Source organism: Capra hircus, chromosome 13 (assembly GCF_001704415.2).
Source record: "Capra hircus breed San Clemente chromosome 13, ASM170441v1, whole genome shotgun sequence".
Lineage (NCBI taxonomy): Eukaryota > Metazoa > Chordata > Mammalia > Artiodactyla > Bovidae > Capra > Capra hircus.
The window spans coordinates 34026452-34049952 of NC_030820.1; the positions used below are offsets into that span (position 1 = coordinate 34026452).

Genomic DNA, 23501 nt, shown 5'->3' on the forward strand with positions numbered 1-23501 from the left:
AAACTTGAACGAATCACTCAACCTCTCTGTGCTACAGTCTTCCTCAGAAAATCAGTGACTTGTGTAGGTGCTCTACGCACTCTCTTCTGCTGTTGAAACTAAAGTAACAAACATCTTCGATCAAACAAAAATCAAAGCATGGAGAAGAGCTGTGAAAGGTTCATGAAACTTTGTCCAGGGGTAAAAAAGAAGAAATGGGACTTCCTGGTGGCCCAGTGGTTAAGACTCTGCCTTTCCAATGCAGGGGGTGAGGGTTCAATCCCTGGTTGGAAAATTAAGATCCTGTGCACTGTGTCGGTACAGGCTTACCAACCAGCTCCTTGCTCTGCCCACCCTTCCCAGCCTCCCAAAGCACCCGTTTCTCAGTACCTGCTGGTGGCATAAATACTGGCCCCACTGCTGCTCTTCAAGCTCCCACAGGACTCAGCAATCTCTAAGTTGGAAGGAAGACACATGGGCACACTCACCAAGGGTGTGTGGGTGTGTGTGTGTGTGTGTGTGTGTGTGTGTGTGCATGCAAACACGCTCCTGGGACCACTGTTGTCTTCATCTTACAGATCAGGAAACTGCCCAGCGCTTTGCTCCAGGACACACGTGCAGCAAGAACTGTACGCAAGGTGCAAATCTAGCTTCTGCTCTGACACTGTGCGCGCGCACCTGGCCCAAGACTTGGAGCCCACAAGTTCAAGGCCTCCAGGGGAATGCTCCTGGAGTGGGCAAGACCAGAGCTGCTGCCTCAAAGGAAGAGAACAAACCCAGGTAAACAGGAAACTCATCTTCCCCAACATGATCACCTCCAGAGAGGCGGTGATAAACCCGTAAACAAACCCAGCACCAAGCTGACCTTTCCCGTGGATGGTCCCCTGTCTGTGGCTCCGCCTTGCAGAGGTGTGTCCACAGAGGCCCAAGGGGAGACTGAGGAAGTGCTGTGGGTGCTATGAAGGGGGCGTACCAATCACTTATATCCTAGATACAAATTAAATTTCAAGGATTGTCTGTATACTCCAAAATACTGCCATCCCATCTTCCTAGAACCAAGCTCATCAAAAACCCTTAGCAACTGCTTATAAATGTGGAATGCTTATACTCATAAACAGCAGTGCCATGTATTCATATCAGTTAATAAAAAGTCTTGAGAATAAGTAGGCTTTGGAAACCACACTTCAGGTGGCTTGAAAACCCTAAGACACCCCCTGCTCAGGTCAAAAACTTGGAATAAGCACTGACTTCTCAACAGTGAATTGTAACGCAGTGACAGTTCTCAGTGTTTTTTCAGAAGTATGATGTAATCTAAACTTAAAACATTAAACAACTGCAGAATGGCACTCTACTTAAGGAGTGACATGCTATCAATATTTTAATTGACTATTTAACCACTTGAAACATTCCAACAAGTTCTGTAATTTCTCTGGGAAACAAAAATCTCAGGAAGAAAATTCTATATTACAAGGAATGATGCAAACCCTGAAGTATTCAGCTCCCAGACCACTGACCTTGGAGCACAAATATTATCTCATATTTTCAAAACTGAACATCTGTGTTTCTATTTTCCCCCTTTTATCTGCTCATCAAAAAGCTCAATGAAGCTGCTTAAGGAAGACTAAAAAACTACCCTCTTGTTAAACATTTCACTGAACTTGCACAGAGTGGGGTTCATAATCCATCACCCTACATCCCTGGCTTCATAGGCATTTCCTTTCTTGAAACAAACTACAGATGTGTCTGCAGTGATGGGCCAGGACAGCCTCTCATGGGTGGTCAGAAACCATGAAAACCATAACACATTAGGGAAATCTCTCCTGCCTCTTCCCACGGCTGACTGTGAATACTGTTTCCTCCTCAAGTCTCTTTCTCCAGCTTCCTTCCATCCTGGCTAGTCTTGCTCCTGGTCTGGGCCTCAGTTTAAGGTCACTTCCTTAAGGAAGAACCCTGTGACCCCGTGCCCACCTACTGGCACCAAATCTACACTATGTGCCTCCGTTTATTCTCTCATGTGACCCTGTTTTCCTATTTATGGAACATATTACAAATGTCTCATTTTAACTTGCTGATTTTTAAAAATACTTTAAAAATCTATAAATGTACAGTGAATGAATTGGCTCCAGTAAAATATTTCAAATATTTACGACAACTACTCTGAAGTATTTTTTTTAAAGATTTTATTTTTTTGAGGTGGACCATCTTTAAATGGTCTTCATTTAAAGCAGCTCCACAACACTGCTTCTGTTTCATGGGTTGTTTTTTTTGACCCCACAGCATGTGGGATCTTAGCTACCCAACCAAGGACTGAACCCACAGCCCCTGCCCTGGAAGGTGAAGTCTAAACCACCAGACCACCAGGGAAGTCTCCTGAAGTATTTCATGTATACACTTTACACACTGTGGATATGATGGGCAAAGAACATGACAAATACTGAGACTCATTAGAAGAGTGTGTATGTAATAACACTTCCTCCCTTCCTTCCTCTCCTTCTCTTCTCTTTAAAATAACGTATAATTGGGAAAACATCACTCCTCATTACCTTCGCCCACCTTGCCCGTATGTGTGAAAATATGTGTGTGTGTGCATGTTTATAAAGTAGTCTATTTTTCAGGTCTCCAACCTCAAGGTAAAAGTTTCTTACTGGAATCCACATGGCCGCCTTTATACTTCTTTCTTGCTGTTAATACCTCTCTCTCCAATTTCCTCCAAGTGACTACTAACCTCTGACTGCTAACCAATGACTACTAACCAAAGATGACTACTAACCAGCAATGTCTAGTAACCAGTGACTACTAACCAATGAGGAAGTAGATGAGCCATAGGAAGAATAAGGAAGATGGGCTGGAACCAAGGACTCTGACTTACGATTGTCACAAGAGCTGTGACCGATGCAAGTTTCCCCAAATCAATGCGAAACCAGACTTTGAGAAAAGTCACGCCTCTATCCTGGACTTCTGACACCTGGCGGCACCAGTCAGCAGTGAAAATGCAGGCAGGACACACTGGTGAAGCGATCTGGACCATTCACGAACGAGTAACTCATGTGCTCATCTAATGGCTGGTTGCTGCTAAGTCGCTTCAGTCGTGTCCAACTCTGTGCGACCCCATAGGCAGCAGCCCACCAGGCTTCCCCGTCCCTGGGATTCTCCAGGCAAGAACACAGGAGCGGGTTGCCATTTCCTTCTCCAATGCATGAAAGTGAAAAGTGAAAGTGAAGTCGCTCAGTCGTGTCCAACTCTAGCAACCCCATGGACTGCAGCCTACCAGGCGAAAGTACTGGAGTAGGGTGCCATTGCCTTCTCGGAATGGCTGGTTAAACACTTACAAATGTCCTCCCCCACAGCCCCAGCGTCACTCTCTTTTCATTCTCTGAATCAGAGGCACCCAGAGCAGCATCGCTGGGGGAGCCCGAGCCCTGGATGCCAGACTATGTCCCTCCTCATTATCACCTATATGGGGGTCAGGGGGTCTCTGCCCAGACCACCTCTCTGGGCCTTGGTGGGTTGCCACAACTCCAGTAAAAGGTGGGATCCTCTATTTCACCATGAAACTGTCTCTCCATATATAACTAAAGTATATGCAACAGTCTTCATTTTGGGGAATTAAAATTTTAATAGCTTCTAATATGAATAAATGGTGCTTTCCTGGTGGCTTAGTTGTAAAGAATCTGCTTGTCAATGCAGGAGACATGGGTTTGATCCCTGGGTGGGGAAGATCCCCTGGAAAAGTGGCAACCCACACCAGTATTCTTGCCTGGGAAATTCCATGGACAGAGGAGCCTGGAGAGCTATAGTCCATGGGGTCACAAAGAGTTGGACATGACTTAGTAATTCAACAACAACAACAATATGAAGAAACACCTTTAATATGCTTTTTGTCTCCTCTGAAATGGAGCTCCCTTCTTCATGACTAATTCTTTCATACTTCTAGCTCTTTCCTCTGCTTCAGTGATCCAAGAAAAGATTGCCCTTCATGCTTCCATGATAATTTTTTTTAACATGTCCCATTAACCTACTTAAATGCCCAGTAAGACAATAAAAGGACATTTTGTTAAAGTGAGAGCAGGCTATCCTGTGGTTATTACCGTCTATCTTTTTTTAAAAATGGGATGTCCTAATAAATATTCTGTTCCACACAGTGAAGGGCTTCCCAACAACTTAACTCTGCTACTGAAGTTTAGTTACAAGACATGGAAGGGAACATCCCTGGTGGTCCAGTGGTTAAGACTTCATGCTCCCAATGCAGGGGACATGGGTTTGATCCCTGGTCAGGGAACTAAGATCCCACAAGCCCAAAAAAAAAAAAAAACCACACACACACAAAAAAACGAAAGATAAGGGAGATGTAATCCGTTACCTCACGTTCCCATGTCTGGTGTCTGGGTTACTAGATTTCTTTGAAGGAGGTAGGTTCTCATATTTCCAGCCCATTTTACATTTGGGACCAGAGCCCGGGGGCCACTGTTTTAATAGGTGCACATGAAATAACACCACTGTTTCGGAACCGCTGTGTCCCTCTGAGTCTCTCTCCCTAAACTGACTGACCTGCGCTCATACTTCATACTTTCCCTTCAAAAAGCAGCGCTTGTCTGTCCCCCCCCACCCCCCACCCTCGTTCAGTTCAGTTGCTCAGCTGTGTCTGACTCTTTGCGACTCCATGAATCGCAGCATGCCAGGCCTCCCTGTCCATCACCAACTCCCGGAGTTTACCCAAACTCATGTCCATCGAGTCCCTGCTCTTAGTCACGTATTAAGTCGACAACAGCTAAACCAACCTGCTAGTGATGTATTCAAAACAAAGTGGCCATGATCTGAATGTTTGTGTTTCCCGGAATTCATAGGTTGAAATCCTGACCCCCAAGGGTGAAGATATTAGGAGATGGGGCTTCTGGAAAGTGATTCGGTCATGCGGGTGGAGCCCTCATGAATGAGATCGGTGCCCAGTCCCACAAGAGAGGATGCAAGACACAGGGCAGTGGGCAACCTGGAGGAGGGTCATCACCCCATAACAGTGCACCCTGACCTCAGACTTCCAGTCTCCAGGTGTGAGAAATAATTTCTAGCCACTTATAAAATAAATTTTATAAGCCACCCAGTCTATGAGAGTGAACAAATTAAGACACAAGCCTTAGCTTCTATTAAAAAGAAAGCAAAGATGAGAAGTAAGGGAGATTGGATCAAGTACTAGAAGAGTAAGGTTTCATGAGTCAAATAAGACAGCCTTACTAATGACCATGCCTCCTCACTGCTATAGTTTACCTTATGCTATTAATAAGATGTGGATGAGATTCATCAGAGTTTACCCCATCAGTGTGTTCACAAGGTCAAATCTAACATTCTCAAACACAGAGCCAGGCTTGCTTGGCTGGGCACTGGTGACACAACAGCTTATCCCAATGTTTTGAGATGCAAACTTTTAAAGTAAAGAAACAATGTCTTATGTCATACATTAGGAACAAAAGCATCTAAGTGGAATGAAGGGTAGATCTGGGTTGGGGAACTTTATTAAAAGCAGGCTGACTTAGCAGTGCACTCAGCCAGCAAAGATTCTTTTTGTATTGGCACTAGTGGTAAAGAATCCGCCTGCGGATGGTGGTAAAGAATCCCTTTATTCCCGCGTAATAACGTGGATACTGAAACCCACATCTCTGTGTGTTCAGAGACCATCATTTTGTGTCTCCACTTGAAAATCTCAAAACCTGTTAGGGACAGCCATCTATGACGCTACATCTGAAATATAGCTACCTTATTAGGCATTAAGTTTAATTTTTCTATTATCTCACCTCAGTGATGTATGTACCATGGAGTTTTAGCATATCAGGTACATCAAATAGGTACCCATAATATCCTGCAGCCAATGGAATGGAAGGGCAGAAAGGTTAAGAGACCAGGCAACTTGAACTTACCTGGACAGGTGAGTGGGTGGATGGGTGGAGGGAGAGAAGTAAGGGGAGAAGAATAGGTCAGAAGGAAGGGACAGAGGGAGGAAGAACAAGACTAGACCCTTTCTTAAAAAACCAAAAGCATACGTGTGGATAACTGATTCACTGTGCTGTACAGCAGAGATTGGTACAACACTATAAATTAACTATACTTCAATTTAAAAAAAAAAGAACAACAACAAGCCAAAAGCTCCCTTACTCAAAGGATAGATTGCAAAAAGGGTATCATATCCTTAGAGGCAGATATGAGAAAGAAAAGAACTTGTAAAGAAAAGCCCTTTACAAGTTTGCAATTACAGAGACACCAACAGGCCATTTTCCAAATAGTTCCCAAGTGTGTGTTCAGTCTGGCTCTTTGCAGACCTATGGACTGTAGCCTGCCAGGCTCCTCTGTCCATGGAATTCTCCAGGCAAGAATACTGGAGTGGGTTGCCATTTCCCACATCAGGGGATCTTACTGACCCAGGGATCGAACCCATACCTCTTCTGTTTCCCACATTGGCAGGCGGATTCTTTACCACTAGTGCCAATACAAAAAGAATCTTTCCTGGCTGAGTGCACTGCTAAGTCAGCCTGCTTCACATGTTTTAATAAGTTAAACTCTGGAGAGAAAATATTTGTTTTAAAACATTTAAAACTCAAGGATTAGAAATTTAGGAGAATAATTTCTAAAGCTCCTACAAATCTTCGAAACTTAAGATTTCTTGAACAAAGACTTCTTTACCTTGGAACTTTTCTTTGACACGGGAATCCAACGAGGCTTAAGTTTTTCTTGTTCAAATCTAAGGGGAAAGAAATAATGTAAGAATGAAATACCCACACAGTAACTTAAAAAAAACCAAAACTCCAATGGGAAAAAAAATTCTTCATGCTCCCTTTGAGACCATGTAAGAAAAAGGAAACTGTGAACGAGAATTATGAATACAGAAAATACAGACACCTTTAAGCATCAAACCCCACCACATGCATTTTACTTAGGAATTGGTTAATAGTAGCCAAGATACTTCATGGGTTAAAAAAAGATTCTGACATAGTTCAATGCTACCATTTAAATTCTCTATGGTTACAAGAATAACTCCAAAGCAATTAAATACTGAAAAACATAGCTATTATCCTCAGAGGCAAAAAAGGGGAAAAAAATTAAACAATTTTGGTCCAGGTAACCAGCAAGGTTTAAAATCATCACTGCCTGGTATATTTGATGCTTTTAAAGAAGGCACAGCAGGAGTTGGGGTGCATGAGGGGTTGATGAACAGTGGAAGGGACACTTCAGCTGTGTTTTTATTGCCTTCATTAAAATCTAAATGATAATGACACCTCAAATTTGCCACTTATTTATTTTTGAAGACAAGACATATATTACATAAAGACAGCTGGTAACAATCGCATCCAGCAAAAACACACATCCGAGTGAACTGGTTAATGAAAACCAGGCACAGGCAAATTTATAACCGGCTTTGGGTAAGTAATCTGTTTTACAGCTTTTGGCATAGCAACTGTTTGTCCACCCAGAGAACCACAATTAGACCACTTACAGAAATTTCTTCCCCTATGGAAGAGCCTTTAACTGCTTAATATTTAGGGGCAGAAGCTTGAGGAAAAGGAGGTACAAGATATACCAGCTGCTGACATGTCATTACCTATCACATACATTCCGAATCCTGGAATTTGGAAATTCGGACCAACTAGAGAAACACAATACAAAGGTATAATGCCAATTAAACATCTAGGCTTTTTGGCTAATTACACAAATATCCTTGTTATGTGCTTAGAAAAAGAGAACTTGGTTCAAAAAGCTATCAAATATTGCAGAAGCAAATTCCTAAATCTGATGCCTCAGTTGTTCAAATCTCTTCCCAATCGTGCATTTGGACTGGAAAATACTTTCACAGACAATGGCCAAATTTCCAATATGATATTCAAGATAACCTACAGATTTCTTTTTAGTTCAATCTGTGAACCTAATCTGAGACGCCACTTCGGTAGTTAAATTGAAAGCACATCTTTTCCTGGGGGCTCAAAAGGAAGCCACTAAGAAGACAACATTTTTGTTCCAAACAGCCTCCCATGAAGATTTCATAAAAAGGCAAACACACACCACTGCCTACTGGAAAAAATTTAGTAGATATAACATTTGGTTTAGAAAAATATTTCAGTTAAAGAACAGCACATCCAGAACTTAATCCAAAGTTTGAGCATTCCGATGCAATCTGCAATGCTTCCTTCATAAAGGCTCTAGTGGTTTAGCAATTTCTTTAACGTACAACAGAAAAAAAGCCACCTTTCTCAGCGATCCCCAGATATGCTAATTTATAAAGTCAATGAGATATTTAAAGCATCCTTTGAGAAAACCACAGAACAGTATAACGGGGCATCCAAGGTAAAATGGAAGATGCAAGACATTCATGATTCTATTAAATAGACACTTGAGGGCATTTTCCGTTTCTCTCTCCTTACCTTGTTTCTCAGAGAACTTGAAAGTGCCCAGGTAGCTGGGAATCCCTGGACTTCTGAACATGGCTGCACACATCAAGTTCGGGGACAGAGCCTGCTCTACAGCTAATTCTCAAGCAGCCACAGCCTGCGGCCCGTCTGAGCAAAACTGGGTTGAGCTTTTCACAGCGCAAGGCAGTCAGGCACTGATGTCCTTGAGAGTAGAGTAAACGCAAAGCGAAACACTGCAGGCTGGAAGAGCTCAGACCCCGTAATCAGATTACAAGCAGAAATTAGGCCTGTGGATGCTGAAATAGACTGGATTCCAGTGATGGGACATTTATGAGGTTACATTTCCGAGCCATGGCTGAACAACAGCTCCTGCGTCAGCTAAGGAGACAATGTTGTAAACCTAACCACCATCAGGAGAGGCAGGACAGCTCCTCCCTTCCCTAAAAGCAAACAAACAAACAAAACCTAAGCCATCCAGAGATGCTCCGTGTACCGGGATGAAGGAGAGCCTCTGAACTATTCCCAGGCTGCTCTGAGTCTGGCTTTGACTAAGTTCAATGAAATACTTGATCGAACAGGGAGCCAAAACCCCCGAGTTAAGAGTTAAGGTTGATGAACAACATATGAGTGAAACTGTGGGAACAGAAAATGCAGATATTACTAGAGGTTCAAAGATTTTAATTTGAGACAGAAGCTCCTAAGTATACTACTACTTTTTCTACTCACCCTGTTTATCTTACTTTTTTAAAGACATTTTTTTCCAACAGGTTTAGGTTTACTACAAAATTGAGAGAAGGTACAGAGTTCTCATGTACTCCCTGCCCCCACCCACACACAGCCTCCCATGCCATCAGCATCCCCCACCATCAATATCCACCGCCAGATGCTACATTTGTTAGTTACCAAGGACGAACCTACGATTGAACCTATGATTCATCATAACCACCAGAGTTTACCCTCTGAGTTCACGCTTGGTACTGTCCATTCTGTGGTTGTGAATATACCACAACACGTATCCATCATTCTACTATCATACAGAGTACTTTGGCCCTCAAAAGCCTCTGTGCTCAGCTTATCTCCCTCCCCCTCCCCTCCCTCAGCAACCGCTGATGTTTTTATATCTTCGTAGTTTTGCCTTTTCCAGAATGTCATATAGTCGGAATCATGCAGTATGGGGTCTTTTCAGATTGGCTTCTTTCGCTTAGTACACAGTATGCATTTAAGGGGTCTTCCCAGGGGGCGCTAGTGGTAAAGAACCTGTCTGTCAATGCAAGAGATATAAGAGATGTGGGTGCCATCCCTGAGTCAGGAACATCCCCTGGAGGAGGGCATGGCAACCTACTCCTCTTGCCTGGAGAATCCCATGGACACAAGAGCCTGGTGGGCTACAGTCCATGGGGTCGCACAGAGTCGGACACAATTGAAACAACTTGGCACATACATGCATTTATGGATGCTCCATGTCTTTTCACGGCTTGATAGCTCATTTATTTTTAGTGCCTAATAATATTCCATTGTCTGGATATAGCACAATTTATGTAACCATCCAGTTACTCCAAGACATCTTGGTTGCTTCCAAGTCTTGGCAATTAGGAAAAAAGCTGCTCTAAACATTCATTGTAGGTTTTTCTGAAGGCTATACATTTTCAGCTCCTTTAAGTAAACACCAAAGAATGTGATTGCTAGATTATATGGTAAAGTGTATGATTAGCTTTGTAAGAAACCGCTAAACTGTCTTCCAAAGTGGCTGGACCATTTTTCATTCCCACCAGTAATGACTGCGAGTTCAGCAGTGGGTGGTATCAGGACTCTGGATTTTGGCCACTCTGATAGGTAGGTCGTGGCATCTTGTTTTAATTTCCATTTCTCTGATGACATATGATGGGAGGATATTTTCATGTGCCTACTGGCCATCTGTATCTCTTCCTCAATACGGTGTCTGTTCAGGTCTTCGGCCCAAATTTGATTCAGTTGTTTGTTTTCTGTTGAGTTTTAAAAGTTGTTGGTATATTTCAGATAACAGTCCTTGATCAGATATGTCTTTTGCATATACCTTATCCCAGTGGGTGGTTTTTCTAGCTCTCTTGATGTTGTCTTTCACAGAACCAAGTGCTTCATTTTAATGAAGTTTAGTATGTCAAATAAAGTTGACCAAAAGTATGATCAACCTAGAGAGCATATTAGAAGCATTACTTTGCCAACAAAGGTCTGTCTAGTCAAAGCTATGGTTTTTCCAGTACCCATGTATGGATGTGAAAGTTGGACTATAAAGAAAGCTGAGCATGGAAGAATTGATGCTTTTGAACTGTAGTGTTGGAGAAGACCCTTGAGAGTCCCTTGGACTGCAAGGAGATTCAACCAGTTGATCCTAAAGGAAATCAGTCCTAAATTCTCATTGGAAGGACTGATGCTGAAGCTGAAACTCCAATACTTTGGCCACCTAGTGTGAAGAACTGACTCATTGGTAAAGACCCTGATGCTGGGAAAGACTGAAGGCAGGAGGAGAAGAGGACGGAGGATGAGATGGTTGGATGGCATCACTGACTCAATGGACTCAAGTTTGAGTAAACTCCAGGAGGTGGCGATGGTCAGGGAGGCCTGGAGTGCTGCAGTCCACGGGGTTGCAAAGAGTCAGACACAAGTGAGCAACTGAAATGAACTGAACTGAGCAGGTCAACGATTTATTTCATGGAATGTGTCTTTGGTGCTGTATTTAACAATGCATCACATACCTAAGGTCATCAAGGTTTTCTATGTAATCTGGGAGTTTTATAGTTTTGTATTTCACATTTATATTCATGATCCATTTTGAATTAATTTTTATGCTGGATATAAAGTCTGTGTCTAAATTCTTTTTTTTTTTTTCCACATGTGGCTGTCCAGTTGTCCCAACACCATTGGTTGAAGAGATTACCTCTGCTCCATTGCTTTGCTTGTCTCTGCTCCCTTAAGACACATCTCCCTGCATTGGCCCGTCTGTGTCTACGATCTTAGGGGTGGTGGTTTACTCCTCCTCTCTTTGTGGACCCAAGAAGAATGATTGATTTCTCTGTCTGTTCACTTTTTCACTTGCTGGGATGAAGTTGGTAACTTCTAAGCTCCTTATAGGCAGAATGCAGAACCCTGGAGTCTGCTGTTTATTTTTAACTACAATCTGTAGCTGGTGGGGTCAATTAAGGTAACGCAACTCCAAGAAAAATCTGCAGTAGACACTGACAATTTGATAGGTAAAATCATCTCCTTTACAAGAGGAAAAACAGGGCTAGAGAAGTAACTTGCTCTGGGTACACACTTGGTTAGTGATGGAGTCGCAGGACCCTGGGATGGTAGGATCGAGATCATGATTTGCTCCCCTTCACCCTTCTAGGAGGCAGTGACCCCTGAGTGTTCATCTTTGTCTGTTTAGTTGTTCTTGCTGCTGTTCAGTCACTCAGTTGTATCAACTCTTTGCGACCCCACAGACTGCAGCACACCAGGCTTCCCTGTCCTTCACCAGCTTCCAGAGCTTGTTCAAACTCATGTCCATTGAGTCAACAAGGCCATCCTAACCATCTCATCCTCTGTTGCCCCCTTCTCCTCCTGCCCTCAATCCTTCCCAGCATCAGGGTCTTTTCTTCGCATCAGGTGGCCAAGGTATTGAAGCTTCTGTTTACTACTGAACATTTATTTGCTGTATAGCAGGCCTGCCCACGAAGGTTTGCTGAATGGTCATAGGAAAGAATGGACTACTCTTTTTCTAAAGGCTAGAGATGCCATTTTAAAGGAGTTTTCCAGATGGCTCAGTGGTAAAGAATCCACCTGCCAGTGCAGGAGACACGGGAGATGTGAGTTGGATCCCTGGGTTGGGAAGATCCCTTGGAGGAGGACATGGCAACCCACTCCAGTACTCTTGCCTGGAGAATCCCATGGACAGAGGAGCCTGGCAGGCTACAGTCATAGGGTCGCAAAGAGTCAGACATGACTGAGCAACTATGCATGCTCGCATACCAGTCTAAAGTGATTTGCATCGATTTTATATCCTGCTTTCAAACCAGCCTGATTTAAGTGATTTCTAAACTACAAACATAACGTGATAAGGAAGACTTATACGGCAAATTCAGCAGGGCACAGCCACAGAAGGCACACGGGCTGTCTATGGGGCAGTGGTGACATTTATCATTTTCTCTGTCCTTCTGATTTCTTCAACTCTCAAAGTCAGGTTGAAATAGCAAATAGAGCAGGTTAAAAAAACTCAGCAGAAAACAACACAATTGCTCTGAGTAACTATAGCAGAAACTTCACTGTTAGGCCATGGCTAATGAGGAACCAGAAGGTGGAGGAGCTGCTGGAAAAAGAGGAAGTGGAGGAAATTGTAGAAACAACTGATTCTCAAAGTGAATAATTAGATAGGATGGAATACAGTTTGTGTTTATAAATAATCCTCTGCAAAAATTTAGTTTATAAAACATAACATTTACATTCCTGGAAACTATTCTTCTTACAGAATCCTCATCCTAAGGGACTCTCAATGCTTCTTTTGAATTATTATGATGGGATAATTTTAGTTAAAAATCTTAAAATACAATTCCAGTACAGAATAAAAAGAATCTGGGGACAGGAAGCTGTGCCTCTTGGCTTCTGGGATCTTAATTTCCCCACCAGGGATCAAACCAGGACCTACTGTAATAAGAACATGGAGTCCTAAGGACTGAACTGCCAGGGAATTCCCAGAATAAAAAGAATTTGGAGGGAATTCCCTGGTCGTTCAGTGGTTAGAACTTAGGCTTTCATTGTCATGAAACCCGGGTTTGCTCCCTGGTTAGGGAACTAAGATCCTACAAAGCCACAGTGTGTGGCCAAAAATAAAGAATGTGGATATCCTCTTTAAGTTGGTCATGGATCCTCCTACAATGACTTGCCTCACCCAACAATCATGAAACAAAGCAAACAAATTTAAATAGAGCTTCATAGCCAAAAAACAAAAAAAACAAAAAAAACCCCACGTCTTTATTAAACTATGGATATGCAATTTAACCTACTATTTAAGTACCCCATCCACCCCATTCACACTCGATTTAACTTCCTATTTAAATACCACATTCACATGAAACAAACAAAAAAAGACTATGAAGGGGACTTCCCTGGTAGCCCAGTGGTTAAGAATTTGCCCTGCAAGGCAGGGGATGTGGGTTTGATCCCGTCGGAGAACTAAGATCCCACAAGCCATGGAGCAACTTAGCCCACGTGTCACAACTACTGAAACTGCACTGCGCACCACAAGGAAAGATCCATGCAATGCCACAAAGATCCCATATGCCGCAACTAAGACCCAACACGCCAGATAAACAAATAACAGAAAAGAAAGAGCTGAAGTGGGAAGAGTGCCAAGATGTTTTTTAAAAAAAGTATTTGAAAAACAAGACTACAAAGAAATCTACATTTTATATCAATAGAAAGTAGCCATGTTTGTTTTTCATTTCCTTTCCAATAATTAGACATAAATTAAATCCCTTATGATTATACAGTGGAAGTGACAAACAGATTCAAGGGGTTAGATCTGATAGAGTGCCTGAAGAACTATCGACGGAGTTTTGTGACATTGTATAGGAGGCAGGTATCAAGACCTCCCCAAGGAAAAGAAATGAAAAAAGGCAAAATGGTTGTCTGAAGAGGCCTTATAAATAGCTGTTAATAAATAGAACTGAAAGGCAAAGGAGAAAAGGAGAGATATACCCATTTGAATATAGAGTTCCAAAGAATAGCAAGGAGAGATAAGAAAGCCTTCCTCAGTGATCAGTGCAAAGATATAGAGGAAAATAATAGAATGGGAAAGTCTAGAGATCTCTTCAAGAAAATTAGCGATACCAAGGGAACATTTCATGCAAAGATGGGCTCGATAAAGGACAGAAATGATCTGGACCTAACAGAAGCAGAAGATATTAAGAAGAGGTGGCAAGAATACACAGAAGAACTGTACAAAAAAGATCTTCACGACCCAGATAATCATGATGGTGTGATCACTCACCTAGAGCCAGACATCCTGGAATATGAAGTCAAGTGGGCCTGAGGAAGCATCGCTATGAACAAAGCTAGTGGAGGTGATGGAATTCCAGTCGAGCTCTTTCAAATACTAAAAGACAATGCTGTTAAAGGGTTGCACTCAATACGCCAGCAAATTTGGGAAACTCAGCAGTGGCCAGAGGACTGAGAAAGGTCAGTTTTCATTCCAATCCCAAAGAAAGGCAATGCCAAAGAATGCTCAAACTACCACACAATTGTACTCATCTCACATGCTAGTAAAGTAATGCTCAAAATTCTCTAAGCCAGGCTTCAACAGTACGTGAACCAAGAACTTCCAGATGTTCAAGCTGGATTTAGAAAAGGCAGAGGAACCAGAGATCAAATTTCCAACATCCACTGGATCATTGAAAAAGCAAGAGAGTTCCAGAGAAACATCTACCTTATTGACTACACCAAAGCCTTTGACTGTGTGGATCACAACAGATTGTGGAAAATTCTTTAACAGATGGGAATACCAGACCACCTTACCTACCTCCTGAGAAATCTGTATGCAGGTTAAGAAGCAACAGTTAGAACCAGACATGGAACAATAGACTGGTTCCAAACTGGGAAATAGTACGTCAAGGCTGTATATTGTATCCCTGCTTATTTAACCTATATGCAGAGTACATCATGCAAAATGCTGGGCTGGATGAAGCACAAACTAGAATCAAGATTGCTGGGAGAAATATCAATAACCTCAGATACACAGATGACACCACCCTTATGGCAGAAAGTGAAGAGGAACTAGAGAGCCTCTTGATGAAAGTGAAAGAGGAGAGTGAAAAAGTTGGCTTAAAGCTCAACATTCAGGAAACTAAGATCATGGCATCCCATCACTAAGCCATGGTCCTATCGCTACATGGTAAATAGATGGGGAAACAATGGAAACAGTGAGAAACTTTATTTTCTTGGGCTCCAAAATCACTGCAGATGGTGACTGCAGCCATGAAATTAAAAGATGTTCCTTGGAAGAAAAGCTATGGCCAACCTAGACAGCATATTAAAAAGCAGAGACATTACTTTGCCAACAAAGGTACATCTAGTCAAAGCTATGGTTTTTCCAGTAGTCAAGTGTGGATATGAGAGTTGGACAATAAAGGAAGCTCAGTGCTAAAGAATTGACGCTTTTGAACTGTGCTGTTGAAAAGACTCTTGAGAGTCCCTTGGACTGCAAGGAGATCAAACCATACGATCCTAAAGGAAGTCAGTCCTGAATATTCTTTGGAAGGACTGATGCTGAAGCTGAAAGTCCAATACTTTGGCCCCCTGATGTGAAGAACTGACTCACTGGAAAAGACCCTGATGCTGGGAAAGATTGAAGGCAGGAGGAGAAGGGGCTGACAGATGATGAGATGGTTGGATGGCATCACTGACTCAACGGACATGAATTTGAACAAGCCCCAGGAGTTGGTGGTAAATAGGGAGGCCTGGTATGCTGCAGTCCATGGGGTCACAAAGAGTCAGACACGACTGAGTGACTGAACTGATGTGTATGTATATATTCACTTTCATATTCTTTTCCACTATGGTTTGTTACAGGATATTGAATATAGTTCCATATAGAAGCTTGTTGTTTATCCATCCTATATCTAATGATTTGTATCTGCTAACCCCAAACTCCCAATCCTTTCTTCCCCACTGCTTGGTAACCACATATCTGTTCTTTCTCTATGTCTGTGAGTCTGTCTGTTTCATAGATAAGTTCATTTCTGCCATAGTTTAGATTCTACCTATAAGTGATACCACATGGTATTTGTCTTTCTTTTTTGGAATTACTTCACTCGGTATGATAATCTCTAGGTCCAGCCATGTTGCTGCAAATGGCATTATTTCATTCTTTCTCATGGCTGAGTTCATATTCCATCATATGTATATATATGTCATCTCTTACCTATAAATCTCTATCTTCTCTGTAAACCTCTTCTTTATCCATTCATCTGTTGGTGGACATTAGGTTGTTTCCATATCCTGGCTATTGTGAATAGTGCTGTTATGAACATGGGGGTGCATGTATCCTTTTGAATTATAGTTTTGTCTGGGTGTATGTGCAGGAGTGGGATGGCAGGATCATATAGTAGCTCTATTTTTAGTTTTCTGAGGAGTCTCCATACTGTTCTTCATAGTGGCTGCACCAATTACACTCCCACACCAGCCTTTCTTTTTGCAAAATGTTGGACAACTCTCTCAGGATCACACAGCTTATGGTGTGGCAGTGCCAGACTGGAAATCTACCTCCTCTTACTCTTCCCAGGACAGCTCCCACGTTGGCCTCGGCACAAAACGACAGAGACCACTGCCCTAAACTCGTCCTGGATTGAGGTCATAGTGTCTCCCAGCCCGAGAGCCCATGTTGCCTTAATTGGCAAAAAGACCAATCTGACCCCAAGATGGGGAGCAAGTCAGCTGCTGGTTGCTTATCTCATATGATTTCCTGGTCTGGTTTTGGTGCCACAGACGTTCCTCAAGACCAGGGCTGACTCCAGACATGAGCAATTAGGGCATAGCTGAGACCCAAGGCAAAGACAGAAGTCAGTGTGCCTGGTGGGGGTGAGTGTCACAGAGAAAGCAAGCAACTGGTTACTCTGATTCCTCCTCCCCCTTTCCCAGGCCCTTAACTCGTGGCAGAAGCACAAGGTAAGGATGTTATCAGCAACTTTGGGGGGTGTATAAAACAATGACTCAGGAACTCTACTTCTGGAGATGTACTCAATGAAATTACAGTGAACAAGTACAAGGATGTTTACCACAGTTGTGTTTATAAACGTACAAAACTTGAACCAACTCACACAGAGAGACATGGAGAAGAACAGGTAAACAGATTACAAGAAAACCATGTTTGAAACTCCACTGGTGATCTGAAAGTTTTTCATGATATATTAGAGACACACACACACCTTATCAGAAAGGCAACACAGAGCCCCAAACATGAATTATCTCCCAACTCATAGGTCTCTCCATATTTTCCCCGCATTTTCAAAGTTTCCACAATAGGCATTCTATAATTACCAAAACAATTATGTAGAAATAAAGATGAAGGTAATAAGAAAAACAAATATCATATAGTATGGAATCTAGAAAAATGGTACTGATGAACCTATTTGCAGGGCAGGAATAGACACGCATATGGGGAGAACACACAATGGGGGAAGGAGAGGGTGGGACAAAATGAGAGTATCCTTGACGTATATACACTGCTATGTGGAAAACAGATGCTAGTGGGCAGCTGCTGCAAAGCACAGGGAGCTCAGCTTGGTGCTCTGTGATGACCTAGAGGGGTGGGATGGGGCAGGCGGGAGGGGATGTACATATAAATGTGGTTGGTTCACTTCGTTGTATAGCAGAAGCTGAGACAACATTGTAAAGCAACTGTACTCCAATTAAAAAATAAAAAGAATTAAAAAATCATTAAGAAAAAAGATGAAGGTAACAGGTCCTTCTGAAATCCCAAGGCTTAGAATTGGCCTAAAGTTTCAGGAACAAATCATGATTGAAAGTCTGCCTATGGGCCTGTGCGCAAGGTCAAACTGCCCATTCCTTTATTCGTTTCTTGGCTATAAATAGGAGAGCTAACACAGAGATTCGCCAACATCCTCAATAACATGCAATACTTGAGGCTTTCTCAAACTGGACTCCAGGTGGGACCTGACCACTGAGGAAATGTCTGGATCAAACCCCTATTCCCCGCCCTACTACCGCCACCAGCACTGAATCCACCCGTGAAAGCCCCTTATTAATTCCATCTCCCTTGGGACTTCTCTTCTGCCAATTAAACTTTTCTTGCTTCAAAACCATCATTGTCTCCTGGCTAAAACTTGAGGGAGAACGCCTGGACACCTCTAGGCACATCCCGAGCTTAAAACAAGGACCTGTGACTATCAGACGAATGCACGAATGAGTGGCTGAGTGAATGAATGAAGCCTGAAAGGAGACAAGCAACGGAACCGCTACGGTTCATCCCCAGTCTTCGATTCGGTCCCATTCCCGGCCAACTTTAGTTCTTAACTAGGCGGCTAGGAAAAGAGTTCCCCAGCCTCCAGGATCTGATGCCTGATGATCTGACGTGGAGCTGATGTAACAATAATAGAAATAAAGTGCACAATAAATGTAACGCACTTGAATTATCCCCCAATCATTCCCCCCTCCCTACCCCTACCAGGTCTGTGGAAAAACTGATTTTTGTGAAACTGGTCCCTGGTGCCAAAAAGGTTGGAGATGGCTGGACCACTCCCTCCTTTGAGACTCCTTCTAGAGTCATCTTGTCTTTCCTAAAATGTGAGGCAATGACGGGGAGCATGAATGTGTGTGTGTAGGGAGAAACAGGAAGAAAAAGTCAAAGATTCTCCAGGGACATTGCGCAATGGGAAAAACCAGGGAGACAATTTTGTTGTACAGCTGTGGACATTATCGCCAAGCATCCAGGTAAGAAGTACCACCTTCTATGTGGCCAAGGTCAAATGATGAGGCATCAGATGACAAAAGATCAAGTTGATAAACCGTCAGGAGTGTGCGGCCTGATCACGGCTGGGGCAGTTCTGGCTGATTCCATTCATGCATCCCTGCAGGACAAGGGGCAGCTGTCCTTTAGGTGGAGGAAATGGAAACAAAACCAACAAAAAGGGAGAGAGTCAAATACCCCAACCAGTAACTAGCCATTTCCCACCACACTTGGGTGATAATGGGAAGAAGCCAGTTAGACCTGGACCCTCGCTGACAGCACGGTGGGGTGGGTGCGATGCTAAGTGCTCTGTGGGCATTAACTCTTGTGGAGTTAACATTTCTGCTCCAGGAGATGCTACTACTGGTATCCCCATCTGCAGGTGAGAAGACAGAGATATGGTGTGGTCTGGGAGAAACACTCAAACCTAGACTGACCCCTTAAAATACATCTCTAAAGGCAAAAACAGCCATTCACACCAACAACAAAATCAGGAGAGAAATAAGAAAGTAGGGATGTGACTCGGTGAGAAAATGACGTGGAGGCACTCTGAACAAGGGAGTGTGTTAATTACTCTGTGAGAGGTGGGCATCTGCGTGCTGAAAAGAGACGCAGACACCGGGCACACCACTGTATGATGTCATCTTGAATTCCCTATCGCGTGAACAGCAACGGGGGCAGCCCCGGTGGACAGGAAAATGAGCTCAAACTCAAGGCAGTACAGGGCAGTCTGAAATGATGACTAACAACTGTTGGGACACACACTATAGTGACTTATTAGTGCATTTCTAAAATTATAAAGTGCCACGGAATGGTTTTAATGAAATCTACCATAAGCTACTATAGTTGATGGCTGGGCTGACATTCCAAAGTACAGGATATATTTTTACAGCCTACAAAAGGAGTGTTTTGTATGCTAGCAGCAGCTGTAAATGGTATTCCCATTTTCTTGGGTGGATTTTATTTATGTGTTCAGACTCTTAATTTTGGGGCAGAATTCCCATCCACAGGGCAATCCCTTCATCTGGGAAGCCATCCCAACTGTTTCGTTTCCTTTTATCACGTACTGGTTATTTGTACGTTCCAGGTTCCTCATTTTACTGGCATTGTGAAACACTTGGTGATTTTTAGTTAGTGGTAATATTTAGGGCAAGTCTGCATATAAAATCTGGCGTTGTGTGATTATGTAAAATAATTTAAAACAGGCCATGCAGGCAGAGATGAAAAGGCTTAAAAGTACTTTCAAAAATAAGAAATAATATGACTCACAGATATTTCTTTATCAGATGGGTAGAATGAAACATGTCAGTCTTGCTATATTCTGGAATTCATTTTTTTATGGGACTTCCAGTGGTTATGACTCCATGCTTCCAATGCAGGGGACATAGGTTCGATCCCTGGGCAGGGATCCCACATGCCACACCGTGTGGCCAAAAATAATAATAATAATAATGAAAAGACTTATTTTGATCACTCAAATGACTTACTAATGCTTTATATTAAATGTTCAAAAAAGGAATGTTTACATTTGTTGTGAGAATTTAATCATTTTAATTTCTTGCTGATTTTGAATCTATTGCTAATGAATCTTGGGCAAAACAATCCAGATAGCTTAGAGGAAGAGAGGATAGTCGAGTTTCTCAGAGGAAGAAAAAATAAAGGTGAGCTTCATGTTTAAGATATACACTGAAAGATACATACAGTGGAATATTATTCAGCCTTGAAAAATAGAATTTTGACACATGCGATAAACATGTCATAGATGAACTTCAAAGACCTTACGTTCAATGAAACAAGGTAGTCATAAAAGGACAGATCTTGTAAGATTTCACAGAGAAGAGGTGAGCAGAAGAGTCAGATTCATAGAGACAGAGAGTAGAGAGGTTACCAGGAACTAGGGGTAGGAGACTTGGGGAGCTGGCATTTAATGGAACGGATCCAGTTGGGGAATGAAAAAGCCCTGGAGGTGGATGATGGTGTTGTCTATATGACAATGTGAAATGTACTTAATGCCACTGAACTGTGCTCTTAAAAATAGATAAAAGTGTTGAATTTTATATATATATGTATTACTACAATTTAAAAAAACATACACTGTAGGTAAAGCACAGACAGATACAAAATGTAGGCAGGTGTAGGGCACCCAGGGCACAGCTCCCCTGAGGGGCAGGGGACCAAAGACAGATGCTGACCCAGGTCAGGGAGATACCAAGGATGCTTTTGATCTGTCAGGGCACCTACACACAAAGGGTCCTTAAGCAGTGATGTGATAGACACCTAGGTGTTTACTGTGTAAGATCAGAATCTGTCTCTTAGATCACCATGAGGTGCAGACACTCTTTCTTTAGAGCTGCAGGGACCCAACCCTCCCCTCACTAAGGGAGACCCCCTGTCCAAGGGAAGGGGGACCGACATAAGTACAGTGATCCAGGAAGGTCAGAGAATGCCAGTCACTCAACACTCACAATACAGGTTTCAAACAAAGAGAAAATCAGGAAATATTAAATCATCAGGTAGGAGAATTTTTTTAAGAGTCTCAAATCCAAATGGCAGACAAGTAAACAGGTAAAATCAGTGTTGACCCCTGATAGATCCTAACTACCCAGAGTTATGCTGAAGTGATTTGAAGGAAAGAGCTCTGAGTAAAAGAATTTCTGGGCTCCCTTGTCCTCAGAAGGGCATCTTAATGAAAACAAACACCACGGCCACCTCCACAACAACATTCCATCATGAGAACCCAAGAAACGTGCAGCAACCTGCCATTCCCCACACCTCTCATGTTTCCCTAAGGTCATGTTACCTGATACCCTGGAGACCTTATTTACAGTCTCATAACAGGTTCCCAACACATTTGCTGGTTGACTGCAGGGAGGAGGCATTCAGTGACACGTGACTGTTCCTGGTGGGCTCTCCTGGTACAAGAGTCACCCAGAAAGCAGATCCTGTCCCCCACTGAGTGGCGAAGGAAGGTTATGACAAAGGAGTCAAAGACGTATTCTGCTCTGCTCACAGAAATGACTAAGGATTCACTTACCCTTCTGAGTCAGTTTCCTATCTGATATCAAGCATGAGTATCCCATGGGTGCTTGCTAAAAAACGAAAGTGCCCAGGCTTTGCTGGCTCAGTGATAAGAATCTGCCTGCCAATGCAGGGGGTAGGGGTTTGATCCCTGATCCGGGAAGATCCCACATGCCACTGAGCAACTAAGCCCATGTACCACAACTACTGCGCCTGTGCTCCAGAGCTCGGGAGCTACAATTTCTGGGCCCACTGAAGCCTGGGCACCCTAGAACCCATGCTTTGCAACAACAGAAGCCACTGCAATGAGAAGCCCGAGCACCACAGCCACAGAGTAGCCCCTGCTCGCTACAACTAAGAGAGAAACTTGTGCAGCAGCAAAGACCCAGCACAGCCAAACATAAATAAAATTTAAAAAAAGAAGAAGAAAGTGTCCCCACCCCAGGTGACCCTGAGATGGTCCGAAGTTCGAAAACCATTGGTCTGAAGGATTTGCAATACGAGACCAGGAAGAAGCAGGAAAGTTGATCAAAGGGATGAGTATGGTGAAGCAAAGCTTCTAGAAGGTAAGACCGATAAGGATAGGGTTAGATGGGGCAGGAGAAAGAGGGATGAAAGCATGAGAAACAGGATGAGAGCGATGCTTATAGGAGGGGTGAGCTTAAATGGGGTCCCATCCAGGAGTTGAGAGGGGCCTGACCAGGCCATTAAGAGGTGGGGGGGGGAGGGCAATGGAGAGCTTCCTAGACACAGCAGGGTGTGGGATCTGTGTGCTGCAAAGAAACACAGGAGCTGTCACTGAAGCCAAACAAAAAAGATACGTCAGGGTCCCTTTCACACCCGGACACCAAGGTGAGCTGCATCTTGCTGCTTGCTCTGCAGGTGTTCAGAGAGCAAATGCTCTCTTAGGGACAGAGAATCGCCTGACATTTCCTAACATGCGGCCTGTGGGCCTCTTAGGGCTTCAACCTCTGAACTGGGACAGAGGTTCAGAGGGTGAACCATAGACAGTGAAATGTAAAAACCTATACATACCACCTTTTTCATATAAAGAACCTGGTGACTTCCATCCCTCCCCCACCTGGCTGCCCACAGCACCGGTGGGGCTTGGTCTCCATTAGGTGTGACCAGCCAGCCTTCGTGTCCCAGCCACCTGAAGCTGGCGACACGGAGGTAAGTCCCAGGGGACTCCAGGATTGAGCCTGAGATGGAAAGTGGAGGTTGATGCTTCTTCATTACCTGCAGAACACTTCCAGCAGATGCTTAGCCAGTGACCTGAACCCTACATACAAAGGTTTACCCTGACCCCCTGATGGCCGGAACCTTCCCTGTCTCCTGAAGAACATTCTCTGCATCTCTGGACCCATTTCTTGTTCTGGCACGGGATTCACTGAGCAACAACTAGAGGTCAGGGACCAGGGCATCAGTCCTGTGAACACATTCACGGTCTGGACGAGGAGATCACCGGATACACCCAGGGCGGATGTTTGCACATGGTCTTTTCCCCCTGTTTTCCTTGACTCCTTGACGGTTTCCCTACTTCTCCCATTACTCTCATCAGGCACATGCATTCATCTTCCCAGGTATGATACATTCTTCCTGGGTCTAATGCGAGAAAGTTCCAGGAGCTTCAGATG

General features: G+C 43.3%; 1 protein-coding gene across 5 annotated transcripts in view; it reads right to left on the bottom strand.

Moving 5' to 3' along the window:
• SVIL (supervillin) overlaps positions 1 to 23501 on the bottom strand; it is a 259517-nt gene that overhangs the window by 105242 nt on the left and 130774 nt on the right. For 2 of the 5 annotated variants that reach the window (XM_018057196.1, XM_018057199.1), the window contains one exon: positions 6649 to 6706. Coding sequence is in view for 3 of the 5 variants with exons in the window: in XM_018057195.1 (XP_017912684.1) it covers positions 6649 to 6706; positions 8382 to 8454 (131 nt within the window). In the remaining 2 variants the exon portion in view is untranslated. Of the gene's footprint in view, positions 1 to 6648; positions 6707 to 8381; positions 8604 to 23501 lie in introns of those variants that run through there. The other 3 variants (XM_018057195.1, XM_018057197.1, XM_018057198.1) reach the window with 3 other exon arrangements.